General features: G+C 55.1%; 1 protein-coding gene across 3 annotated transcripts in view; it reads left to right on the top strand.

The window, feature by feature from the left end:
• LOC138815304 (ran-binding protein 17) overlaps positions 1-11380 on the top strand; it is a 210685-nt gene extending 199305 nt beyond the window's left edge. For all 3 annotated transcript variants that reach the window (XM_070004641.1, XM_070004642.1, XM_070004640.1), the window contains 3 exons: positions 7155-7253; positions 8702-8829; positions 10210-11380. In XM_070004641.1, coding sequence (XP_069860742.1) covers positions 7155-7253; positions 8702-8829; positions 10210-10306 — 324 coding nt within the window. In that variant the 3' untranslated portion in view covers positions 10307-11380. The remainder of the gene's footprint in view (positions 1-7154; positions 7254-8701; positions 8830-10209) is intronic.
• The last annotated feature ends 1417 nt before the right edge of the window (positions 11381-12797 follow it).

The following is a 12797-nucleotide window of genomic DNA, read 5'->3' as shown; positions in this document are numbered from 1 at the left end:
CTGTCACTCAAGCCACGACTGTGATCCTTCTACTTCATGCTTTCCCTGTGTGGCTGGGGATGCAGGTGTGTGCCACCACGGCCAGCTATCGGCTGAGACATTCTCCCTGGCTGGCCTTGAACTGCATGCGGCCCCTTAATCTCTGCTTCCTGAGTATCTGAAGTATAGGCTGGAGCCACAGACCTGGCAGCCTCGGCTTACTAGCGTGTCACCTTTTCTCGGAAGTCTAGCCTGTCTCCCTCTCACCCAGAAGTTAGCCTCCTGTGGCTGCCCAGAGCCCTCTTTGGGTGTGGCTGTGTTTCTGACACACACACCACACTACTGTCTACTGTGGTTCTTGCGCCCCTCCGCTGTGAGCTCTGAGGGTGAGCGCTGTGGCCTGGCAGCCTGCACGTCCCCCCGGTCTGCCTCCGAGCCTGGCCAGAGCGTGGGGTCCAGGAGAAGGGTGTGCTCGGACTCGTGGTCCATGGGGAAGAGCTGGCAGAGGGCGCTGCCTTGAGCTTCCCTTGCAGCCTCTTGGTGGCACCGTCTGTGCCATTCAGACAGCCGCAGGAAGAGCCCTGCAGTCCACTGTGTGTGCAGACACGAGACTTCAGCCAATAACTCTGCATCCACCGTGTGTGCATGCAAACACAGACTTCAACAAAAAATGCTTTAAAAAAGCAGGGTCACATTTTAGTCCCCGAATCTTATGGTTCAGCATTAATAACACCACATGTATACACACGGTATAAAACAACATGTACAGTGGTATTCTTAATACAGAATAAGCATCTGTTTTATGGGGGGGCTCTGTGTACAGACAGCCCATCTTTTCCAAACAATAGCCAAAATTAAAGTCAACTACAAAATTTCCAAACAGGGGAAACTGCTTCAGTTCTAGCTAGTCTGGGAAAACAGACCCATCGCACTTATAAAGATGATCTAAAGACTGTAGCTGGAATTACTATTCTTTTAATTTTACAAAAAAAAATTGTTTTTGAGGGGCCTGTCAACTATCCACAGAAGCAGTCCACTTACTAAGATCTTTCTAGACCCATGGGAGGTGGGGAAGAGTGCAGTGGTCTAGTGAGGCTTCAAACCTTCTATTGTAGGGATAATGTGTTTGTTGTGAAATACAATATTCACTGTGCTCGCTTTGAGAAATACAGTCATTAAAAAACGTAGTGAGTGCTTGGTTTTGAATGGCCTGAGTTAAAGCTGACTTTGTCACTGAACATTGAATGCACACGTGTGTGTGTGTGTGTGCATGCATGTGCATGGGCTCAGGTTCGCATCGCTGCTGCTGCTTCTCCAAGTGCACTGTAGCATCAACAGCACCTCTCACAACCTGTGGCGCTGCTTCGATAACCCTGGAACCCAGCCTCTTACCTCCACTGAGGATCTTGAGCCTGACAGTGTCCTTGAAGTTCTGAATGCCCCCGAAGTCTCGGTGACTGACTGTCTGGGAGGACATGGGGTATGCGGTCCAGAATTCTGGCCAGGCTGACTGTTCTCGCAGCTTGCAAGGCCGTCCTCATTCTCCGGCTAGCCTCTGCAGCAGGGCCCTGTAATTGCCCATCTCCAGAACCTCATCAGTTACTGTTCTAAATAGCAGCTCTTATCCTCCCCCTTCCTCTTTGAAATCCTTCGAAAGCTACTCAATGGCTTGGACCAAATTCATCTCTGTATTTATGCTTCCTGTCAAAGACCTAAGAGGCCTGATGGACTCAGCCCAGTCCTCCCCGCACCCTCAGCTCTGCCCCCATCCTAGCTGCTCCCGAGTCCCCGGGCAGAAGCCATGTTCTTTAAACATTTGGTGCGGATCTTTTAAGATTCAGCTGTCACCTGTTCTGTGCAGATCGCCTGGTCTTTTTAGGCAGAGTTACAGCCTCTGTGACTTTGCTGGCCTCTCTCAAACAGCGTGTGCACTAGTGTGGGGCGCCCAGAGGCTGATATAGGCCATGAGAGGTTCTGCGTGTGCGTGTTCAGGCAGTACCGGAAACTAGAAACGAGTGTCGCTTGAGTGGCAGTGTAGGACAGTGGCTCTGGAGTGAAAGCTATCCCGTGGCAGCGGATTGCTCCATCCCCACCCACAGGGAATTTCCAGGGTGTGTTTGGCAGTGCTTAATTTTGACATCTAGTTGAAAAACGTTCTATTTGATCTTGCAAGGTTAAAACGAAGGAGCTTCCCAAAGAGTGCTCCGTGGCAGACGGTGCCACTGTCCCGCCCACCCCCACCCCCCCGTCCACCCCCCACCTGATCGCAGAAAACTGCTTTATGAGAGCTGCGGCCACTTGAAATACGATTTACTACGCATACAAAGTTCCAAATGGATAATGCAGATGCAGGAATGAGACTCCCAGAGTCACTGCACTCTCCAGTATATCGCTGCCACTGAGATATTCCAACCCTGGAAAATAAAACTGTTTTCATTGTGACGTGAAATGTAGCATCCCAGAGCACACACGTTCCGTGCAGTACTCTCCATTAATTAATTCTGAAGCTCCGTGCTGACTTTATCTTCTCATAATCTAGGAGAGTGGCAGGTACTTCTTTCCCCAATAAACTACTATTAAAATAAACGTTTTGAGAGCTGAGGATAAAAGTTAGTAATGGAGAAAATTGAAAGAACAGCAAAATTGGATTGTGTTTTTCCTTAGATCTTCCAGTGGGTCGAAGAGTTTTTAGATGTTCCAGGCAATTCATCACTTAGAGGACGGGGCTGGGGAAGCGCTGCTTTGGCTTCTGGGCAGTGCTAGTGGCTAGCACTGGTGGTCAGCCAAGTACAGCCAAGTCCTCTGGTGCTTTAGAGTAGGAAGCCGATTTTCTTTGCTTTTACTGTTAGAGCAAGCCTAAGTTGTGTACAGTAGGCAGAGCTCGTAAATGATTCCAGGGAGAAGAGGTCACCCATGAATGGTTGTGGTTTTGTTTCTTTAAAAAAAAAAGAGGATCACCTCATCTTGAATGTCATTTAATTTTTTTTAGTTTAAAATGCTAAATGCTCCTGTTAGGAGGCTGCAGAAACGTTGTAAGCACGCAGGAATGTGAGCAGCCGTTTTCAGTTGTGATGTAACTGCAATGGCAGGAACATAAGACTAAGTATGTGCTGATTTGTCATTCTGTTCATCTCTCATAACCTTACCCTGTGTTACATAGGTAGATGGCAAATGAAGAGAACAATTGATTCCTTTTCCCCAAAGATGACGAGTATCTAATTTGCAAAGGATCACATTTCAATATCTGCTCCGCAGGAGGCCTAGGGACGGCGCTGGGTAAAACTCGCTTCTCCCCTCCCCCATGGCAGCACTCAGCGGCTCCCTGGGCCGGCCGGCCGGGGACAGGGTCCGGAAAGAGTGCTGTGGAGAGGTGTGGAGAGGGAGAGGAGAGCGGAGAGCACCGCGGCCCTGGTCCTACGACACTGGTAGGCAGCGCCGCTCTTGTGTTTGGGTTTTGTTCATGTTTATTGTTAAAGCCAGCCTTCCCTCTGTTCCTGGCCTTTGGAAAGACCTGTTACCTGAGTCCCCGAGAGCAGCCCCTGCAAGTGTGCTGTGTTTATTAATGTTGCAAGTCATTGCTTCCCGGTCACGGGCGGTCCAGCCTGGACAGGCCCACGGATGAAGGCCCCTGCCCCAGGGCAGCCCGACCCCCTGGGCTATGACCCTGCCCATCCTGTCTGTCCTCCCCCCCAGCCACATTGCTCCAGACACAGCTGCTTTGCCCTTAGTCTTCTTTGGCCTTTTAGTCTCTCCTTCCTTTGTGCAAACCATCCTCCCTACCATCTTTTAGACAAGGTGGTTTTCTCCAACCCCAGCCCCTTTTGTCTATTTCTCTGATGACCAGGGAGCAAAACTGGAGTCCAACCAAATGCCGCGCAACCCTGAGCAGAGAGGCTGGCGTAGCAGCGAAGAGCAGGGTTCTCTAAATGCACTGAGAAGCAGAGTCCTGCGGGGCTTGCTTGAGGCCCAGCTTCCTCTCTGAGGCAGAAAGAGGAGCAGGAGGAAAGAGTTTAAACATTGCATTTATTTCTCACAACTTCGTGCGATAGCTTTGCTACATCGTCCAGTACGCTTAACCGTTAACAATGGGAAGCCTTTGCTTTATTTGGAATAGTATAACTCGGAGGAAATTAGTTTGATTTACTGAAGTCTGTGCTGCTGACTTAAATTACTGTGTACGTGGTGCACTCTTGGTGGGAGGAAAATCATTATTTTTTTATAAAAATGTTCAATGGGCCATTTTCCAGAGACAAACTATTAATTAAGTCTCCTGTTGTTCTCAGCCTTGAGAGTCTGAAACTATGTTAATGAAATCTATAAACAGTTTGGATGGTTGACAGGAAGGTGGGTCTGCTAAGAACTCTTGAGGACCCGCTGCCGCCCGGGGTTCTAATCTCAGACCTGGCTTCTGCGAGTGAGGAGGTGAACAGGGTGAGGAGCCTTGTCAGATGCCTTGGTCCCCTGCAGCCCGGCGGACCGGCCCCCACACCCCAGCCATCACCGCACCCCCTGTGGAACTAGGAGGTGCTGCCAGCTTGCCAGGGTTGGCTGAGGAGCAGGCACTGTCTCCCAGGCCCAGGGAGGGCCGCACGCACGCACGCACGCACGCACAGCCCCTCCTCACGGGAAGGCTGCTGTGGTTAGAAGGTGGGACACCAGGCACGCCACTGCCTGCTGTTAGCAGAAGCCCCCACACCAGCCGTGGTGGCACCGCAGACAGTCCAGCTGCTCAGAGCTGCTGGCTGTAGGATAGCAGTGACTTAAGAAAAGTCATCAGGCTGCGCACACAAAAGTACGACTTTGGAAATGAAAAGTGGATAGGTGGGTGTCTAATCATAGGAACCATAGATGGGGGCCGGGACTTGTGTTTTCTGTTCAACGCGCTTTTAGCTCTACAGCTCTTGACATGTTCAGAACCCACACGGACTCGCACAGTACAGCATCAACACAAACCCGTCAGCAAGAGCTAGAGCAGGAAACAGCTGCGCTGTGGCCGTGAAGTACCTGCACTGCTGCAGACACTGAAAGGGTAGAATGCTTGGCTCTGCGCTGGATCCCCGGCCTCACAGGAGGGCTGGAGAACCGGCAGAGGTCCCCACCACACACTGTTGCTCTGCTTGGTTCTCCCGGTCTCACCTGTACAATGATTTTGTGTTTCCTGTGCAAGATTACAACTTTTTAAAACAGCAGAATCGCTGTGTGCCAAACAGAGACGTGTTCTGGACTAGTTCCTTCTTTAGGTTGTTTTTGAACTTCAAATCTCAGAGAAAGCTTAGGCAGTTGTAGAGAGACGGCGCCTGTGGGGGCCAGGGCGCCTGTGGGGGCCAGGGCTCCTGTGTGGGAAGCAAGCACAGAGTATTTGGTGTGTTGAGGGGGGTCACGCTGCCAGACACACCTCCACACGGCCCAGGCTTCAGAGGTTTGCCCAGTGCCACAGTGGAGTGGCAGGACAGTCCACGTGCATGTTGGTTTCTCTTCACTTAAAGAAACTGCCCGCAAGCTCGCGCCAGCATCTGTAAGAAGGAGAGCAGAGGCGGGAATCACCGGAAGCAGTGTGGCTGAGGGGGGTGATGGCGCTGGGTGGCCAGTGCTGGGCGCTGGCCAGGACTTCGCAGATTGGAAGCCACCTTCCGGCGAGTCCTCTAGCGGTGCTGGGTGCTCCCGCTCACACCGCCGTCCTGCATGGAATACGAACAGGGTCAGGTGACCGTGAAGGCTGGGTGTGGCAAGTTTGCCAAGAGCACGCCCCTTACGCTTGACTTGCTGTGTCCTTCACCACAGACACCTGGTCTACCTGCCAGGGCCCCTGCTGGGTAGAGATGAGGAATCTGCCCATTGGATGGGCTGCCCCCTGGTACATCCTACTCCAGGACTTTTGGGAAAAGTGATTCTGCAAAGGTTGGCTACCGCGTTAGCAGACCTCCCTATTTTCCATATTTTCAAAAAAGTAAAAAAGAAGAAAAAACGTCCATTTTAGCCAACTTTATTTTTAGAAACACATTTTATTCAAACATCCCCTTACTTATTACAGACATAAATACATGCGTTCAGACAAATGAATACACGAGAGAACCATAGAAAGTAATTGGCACATCACTTCAGGGTGCTTTGTCAGTTACTGGAGGAATTTGTGCCTCTAACTTTAATCTTCTCCATTAAAATATCCATTCTGCCTTCAGATTGTGAAGCCTGTAATATTTTAGGCTGTCTCCCTGGATCTGTTAGTTTTGCTTGTCAATTTAATTTGTGGCTCTCTGACGTGGGGTGTCTTGTTAGATTGTATGTGGAAATGTATGTACAGATGCTGTTCTGCATCCAGACCTGGCCTCTACAGACAGGTATGGCGTGGGAAGGCCTGCTGGCCGTGGTGTGTCCACCTCGTCTGCAGCACCTCACACGCACTGGCCACTGGATCTTCAGAGCCTCCTTGTGCTGGCTCTGTGCTCCTCTAGAGTATTGGGAAAGTGAGACACAGAGATCTCAAGGCAAACCGGATTACCAGACGCCAGAGCACATGGCAAGGTCTGTGGTGGTCTCTGCCACAAGCTGCTTCTTCTCTGCCCCCTTTGGGGAAAAGGCTTTGGCAGTGGTAGGAAGCAAAGCGGGAGGAACGGGAGCAGAAGCTCTGCCCTTGGCTACACATGACCCCTTATGCCGCCACCCAGAAGCAGCCTTGCCTCTCGGCCGCCCCTGCGACCCACCTGCACTGGGCAGGTGGCTGCAGCCCGTCCCTGGTTCACATCCCCAGCCTGGCCTGCAACCACTGCCGGCCCCACTGGCTCTCTCCCGGCCGCCCTCCCTGCCTGCTTCCTCCTCGGCTTAGAGCACATACATGCTCAGTTCCGTCGGCATCCCCTCTGCCGCCGTGCAGTCCTCCCACCACCCATACCCAACAGGAAGAAGTGGGCGAGGATCAGTGGAGTGACTTCTCCGATCGCTGGACTCTGTCTCTGAGAAGGGCTGTGGCAAAGGTTGCCTGAGTCAGCCCCGCGTAGAGGAGGGCAGGTGGAAAGGCTCTGTGTCCCGGGACTCCTCCCCAGCCACTCCTCACCCGGGAGCACTCTCTCAGGGAGCTCACACAGGCAGCTCTGCCGGGCCCGGCGTCAAAGATGCACAAGGGAAGGGTAGGGTCTGAGCCCAGGCGCCAGTCTTCACCGTGGCTCTCTGTCTTCCAGATGATGTCGGTCCTCATGAACACCATTGTCTTTGAAGACTGTCGGAACCAATGGTCAGTGTCCCGGCCCCTCCTGGGGCTGGTCCTGCTCAACGAGAAGGTGAGTGTGGCCTTCCTGCGGGACGCCACCGGGCTGTGACCCCGGCTGGGCGGTGGCATGGGCACAGGAGTGGAGCAGCTGAGTTTGAATTGGGACCTGATGATGACCCCACAGGAAGCCATCTTCCCCAGAAGGCCTCAGCTCTTCATGGCCGAGGCCTGAGGACCGCAGCTTGGTCCTGGTTAGCTCCCCAGTCTCCAGTGCCCCCCTCGCCCTCCCTCGTTCAGGAACCTCACGTAGTGTCTGCGCCGGCCATGGTGGTAGTAGCCCTGGGCTGGTGGGGCGCTCACGTCTAGCCTCTGCGGGGCCCGGCCAGCCTGGGCCGTCTCCCTGCTTCCGCCCAAGCCCACCAGGGCTCACCGGCAGTCGGCAGGAACGGTGCATCACGGCTTGGGAGAATGAATTGTCTATACAATAAGATCGCACTAGGGGGAAGACGGTGAGATTAGAGGCAGCGCATACATTAAAATTCAAACTAAAACCCCAGCCTTGGAAGGAAACTAATAGAAGAAGAGAATATATCAAAAAGAGAGGAGCTGTCTCATCGCTCACCTGCACTGAAGGATCCAATTTTAGCCACATTCAATAGCACTGTCATTCATCTTCCCTCAGTGTTATTGTGATTTAAATCCAAGCTCTATAAAAGAGAGCAGTTCTTTTAAAATGATTGAGAGGGAATAAGGGCAAATTCGGTGTTTAGAAAAAGCTTATGACATCACAATATTATTCTTTACTGATGGAGGCAATATTTCATGGTTTGGGATGAAAAACTAATAATTTTCTATTTGGTGTGAGTCACTGCATCATTATAAAAGGGAAAAATAAGTAGTTTTGTACATTCCCAATCTTGTCTGGGAAGGCATTGTGGTTTAAGTGTAATGACTCTGATAGATGGTATTTAAGTATTAGTCTGACTACATATTAATTATGTGTGTTTTTTGATGCAAGCTGTTTTAATGTATGATGGAAATTAAATACCATGCTGCTTGGGCCTGGTAGAGTAAGCACATGACTGTCGAAAGATCTCCTCCGTGCTGAAATTAGGCCATTTCTGGTGATTGGGAAGTCTGCTGTGCACCACGGTTTGTGCGCACAGACACCAGCAGAGAGAGGGTGGTGTGGTCGTGTGGGACAGACAGCTCTCCCGGAACTGAGGAGAGATTCCCTGAAGCCAGTCCCCCAAAGTGCTCCCTGGGCATTCTTCTCCTCTGCCTTTCTGTGCCAGTGGAGCGGGGGCTGAGGAAGACGGGGGCCCAGCTCCCCGCCGGGAGCCCCGCACCCCCGCACCCCCGCACCCAGGGGCCAGTCAGCCTCAGCAGCCACACTCGGACCACGGCTGCAAGAGAGCATTCCCAGGGGCGTCTCTCAGAGCTAACGGGCAGCCCTGGACAAACCCCACGCCAGCTCCCCTCAGCCTCCTTCAGCCTGACTCTGCTGTCTCCCAACAGTACTTCGGAGAACTCAGAGCAAGTCTGATAAGCAGCCAGCCTCTCCCCAAGCAGGGGGTGCTTGCCCAGTGCTTCAGGAACTTGATGGACGGCGTGGAGCAGAACCTGTCTGTCAAGAATAGAGACCGGTGAGCGCGGCCCCGGAGGACTGGGGGGCGGGCGGGGGCATTCCTGGCGTGTTGGGCTTCACACGGTTGTGCTCACGCACTGTGGTGGTCAGTACGTGCTACTGCACATTTACTCGCTTCCGAGCCAAACGCTTGGCACCAGACGGGTGCAGAGGTGGACCCGTGCAGCCTCCACAGAGGCAGCTCGTAACCTAGGAGAGAAGAGAAGAGTAACTGTAACCGGACAGGTCAGAGGAGAGAAGCCCAGACAATGTGCTGTGGGAAATGAGGAAGGCCGGGCCTCCAGGCAGGCTCGGTTCACACACACGCACGCACACACACGCACACGCACGCACGCACGCACGCACCCCGCTGCAGGCTCTGGCAGAAGGGCGGTTAGCTTCTGGCTCAGTTTCCCCAGCAGCAAGATGGAGATGAGTGGTGGCCATGGTGTTTGAGTAGCGGAATGTGGTGAAGCACAGTAAGGAACAAATCCATAACACGGGGATGGAGTGGACAGGCAGTAGTAGGCAGCGGGAAGCAGTCTGTCCAAGGTTCTGGACAGATCCTGCCCACATCGCCGGCCCTTGGTGTGTAGGGCTCAGACCCTGCTCCGTGCGGAGCACCACGCGTCAGTCAGACCTGCATCACCAGCCAAGTCAGCAGAGACTCTAAGATCCTCTGTCGGGCAGAAAGGGCACCCTCAGGGGCCTGAGAGGAGACCCGTGAGGAACACCCCAGAGCAGCCCCGGGCCCAGACGCTGCAGCGATGCACGGGAGGGGAGTGGCCGCACTCTTCCTTGTTCTTGGGCCTGAGGCCTGCACTGCGACTGCGACTGCTCCCCATCAGGGCGCCCCAGCTAATGACAGTACTCCATAAACAATAACAAGGACAGATGCCACTCCTGCAGGTAGTTCCTCACACCAGGCACCGCTGGTGAGTGGCAGGGCCCAGGCCCCCTCTGCCCTTAAAGACAAGGTCTCACTGCATAGCTCGGGCCAGCCTCAGCTCATCATCTCCCCGCTCGACCTCATGAGCCAGCTGCCCCCTTTTCCACCCTGAAATTCAGATCTGCAGGTACTGATGCCTACATCCAGGAAGACATGGTGGTTAAATTGGTTACATGCAGACCAGGGCTCAGAGCAGGCCTTGCTGCTTTTCATCCTTCACCATCTGTGTGCAGTATGACCTTTCAAAACACGTGTTAGTGGTGGAACACGAGATGCACCCGTCTCCAACGGCAGCAAGAACTGGGTGTGCTCTCGCCTCACCTGCAGGGGAGAGGAGGGCGTGCTGGAGCGAGGAACGAGCTTCCCGGGGCTTCCCGGGTCCTGAGCTCCAGCATGGCCCCATCTGCCCAGGCCCCGCCGGGCTCCATTTCCTGCTTCCTCTTTCCACAGGTTCACCCAGAACCTGTCTGTCTTCAGAAGAGACGTGGCGGAGGCCCTGCGCAGCGATGGACACACAGAGCCGTGCAGCCTGGACATGATGAGCTGACCGGCGCCGGGCCGGGCCCCACGCAGAGACTCGCAAGTGTGGGTCCCAGGACCTGGGTGCTGGCCAACAGGGGAATCTATTTTTCAAGACAGACAAAAGCCCTACCTTTTTATAAGTCCGGCCTAATTATAAGAATTTATAATAGTGCACAAGCAATGTCAGTTCCGTCTTTGTCTGGAAGATGAAAACGTGTTTTCAGTCCTCCCATCAAGAACGTGGTCTTGGTTCTCATAAAAGGCGTGGAGGTGTATTTAACCAAAGAGCGGCAGAGCCAGGCTTGCGCCTGGCGCGCACTGGTCTGAGGGCCCTCGCCAGCCCTGGGGACCTGCTGGGTCCTGATGGCCACAGACGCACTGGGGCCTGGAGGCTGGCGGATGCCTGTCTGGAAGAAGCCATGTATGGAGGGCTCTGGGGTGGGTGTCGAGGGCGCACCTCCCCCGGGGCCACACGCGGGCCCCTGCGCCTCAGCAGCGTCTGGTCGGTGGAGCGAGGTGGCCTGCGGGGCCTGGCGTGCACGGCGCAATCGGAGCCGGCTTGCGTCTGGAGGAGCAGGGCCGGGCGGGGCTGTGAGCCCTGGGGCACCCCCACGCCTCCTGGGAACTGAAGCGAGTCTGCCTTCTTAACCACCCAGAACAGTCCCAGGTGCCGCAGCTGGGGCTCCCCAGAGGCCGTGGACCAAGAGAACTCGTGCTGCGCCGGGCTGCGCTTCGCCTGGGCCGGGCCATCAGGAGGCATCGCGCTGCTGAGGTGAGCTTGCCACCACCACGTGGTTCTGGGTCTCCCTGCTCTGTCTTCGAGGCCCAGGCTTCTAATAGACATTGTGCCCTTTGTCTCTGCTAAGACGTGAGCGAGAAAGAAGTCCAAAGCTCCTGTTGTGAGCTCCACAGTGTCTCCACGCCTTCCTGTGCAAAGGGAGCGTGGAAGCTGCGGCCCACGCGGGGCCTCGCTCCACATTCTAGTAGAGAAGTTGGACGCTCGTCCCCAAAACTGTCAGAGGAGGCGACCCCTCCTCACACCGTCCTCTGTACTCATGTCTAGTCTCTGAGAGCCTGTGCTGTTTGCATTAAAGTGTGTTCACAAGAACGTGAGCGTCCTCGCTTTTCTCTGCCTCACCACCAGCGATCCCAGTTGGGCGGGGAGGCCAGGAGACTTGCCCTGGCGCCTGCTCAGAGAGTGCCGGCCATGCCCCAGCCCCCCTCCCCAGCAGGCCCCTCCCCACAGCCCCCCCTCCCCACAGCCCCCCCTCCCCAGAGCCCCCCCTCCCCAGCAGGCCCCTCCGCACAGCCCCCCCTCCCCACAGCCCCCCCTCCCCAGCAGGCCCCTCCGCACAGCCCCCCCTCCCCACAGCCCCCCCTCCCCAGCAGGCCCCTCCCCAGCACTGTGTCTGCCCCCCAGCAGGCCCCTCCCCACACCCCCCCTCCCCAGCACTGTGTCTGCCCCCCAGCAGGCCCCTCCCCACAGCCCCCCTCCTCAGCACTGTGTCTGCCCCCCAGCAGGCCCCTCCCCAGCAGGCCCCTCCACACAGCCCCCCCTCCCCAGCAGGCCCCTCCCCACAGCCCCCCCTCCCCAGCAGGCCCCTCCACACAGCCCCCCCTCCCCAGCAGGCCCCTCCCCACAGCCCCCCCTCCCCAGCAGGCCCCTCCCCACAGCCCCCCCTCCCCAGCAGGCCCCTCCCCACAGCCCCCCCTCCCCAGCAGGCCCCTCCGCACAGCCCCCCCGCCCCAGCAGGCCCCTCCGCACAGCCCCCCCTCCCCAGCAGGCCCCTCCCCACAGCCCCCCCTCCCCAGCAGGCCCCTCCGCACAGCCCCCCCCCCCCGCCCCAGACCGTGTCTCCTGCAGGTGGTGAAGGAAGATCCACCAGCGTTTAGTGTTGAACCGCAGGCCGCCTGCGCCCCCCCCCAAAGGAACCCTGGCCTCTCCTCTCCAGTGGGATCCAGAAACACGGCTGGGGACCTTTGTGCGGGGCTGGCTCCAGCACTGGCTCCTCCTCCTCCTGAACTTTATAAGATCATTCCTGAGACTTTTTAATGTTTTATTGAGGTGCAAGTTTACGATGACAGCAAACCTTTCCAACTACAGCAAGAGTAACCTGCCTCCGTGGCATATTAAAAAATAATGTTGGTGTCGGTTTTTACGTCCCGTAGTTCGGACGGCTGATAAGAGCGCTTCCTTGACAAGATTCTTTTTGAGGTTTACAGAAAGCGTAATAAAATATGTAAGTTACATTTCCACAAACAAAAGCTATAACATAAGTTATTTATAAGCGTGAGATACAAACAGTATCACAATAAATAAACCATAAAGGTACCTGCAGCATCCATCTTAATGTAATTTGCCCAACAAAACTGTTGAAACGAAGTCAAATTCGGTAGAGAAATCTGTCAGGGAGGAAAGTCTTAGAGCACAAAGTGGGGGGCGGCCGTGCTGGGGGAGGTGGGACGGGGTGGGAGCCCCCCGCAAGGCCACCCTACCATCTGTGTGCACCCCAGTA

The sequence above is a fragment of the Dipodomys merriami genome, unplaced genomic scaffold, assembly GCF_024711535.1.
Source record: "Dipodomys merriami isolate MVZ:Mamm:240054 unplaced genomic scaffold, mDipMer1.0.p SCAF_636, whole genome shotgun sequence".
Lineage (NCBI taxonomy): Eukaryota > Metazoa > Chordata > Mammalia > Rodentia > Heteromyidae > Dipodomys > Dipodomys merriami.
Note: the sequence above shows the minus strand (reverse complement) of the source record. Positions and strands in the feature narration are given on the sequence as shown.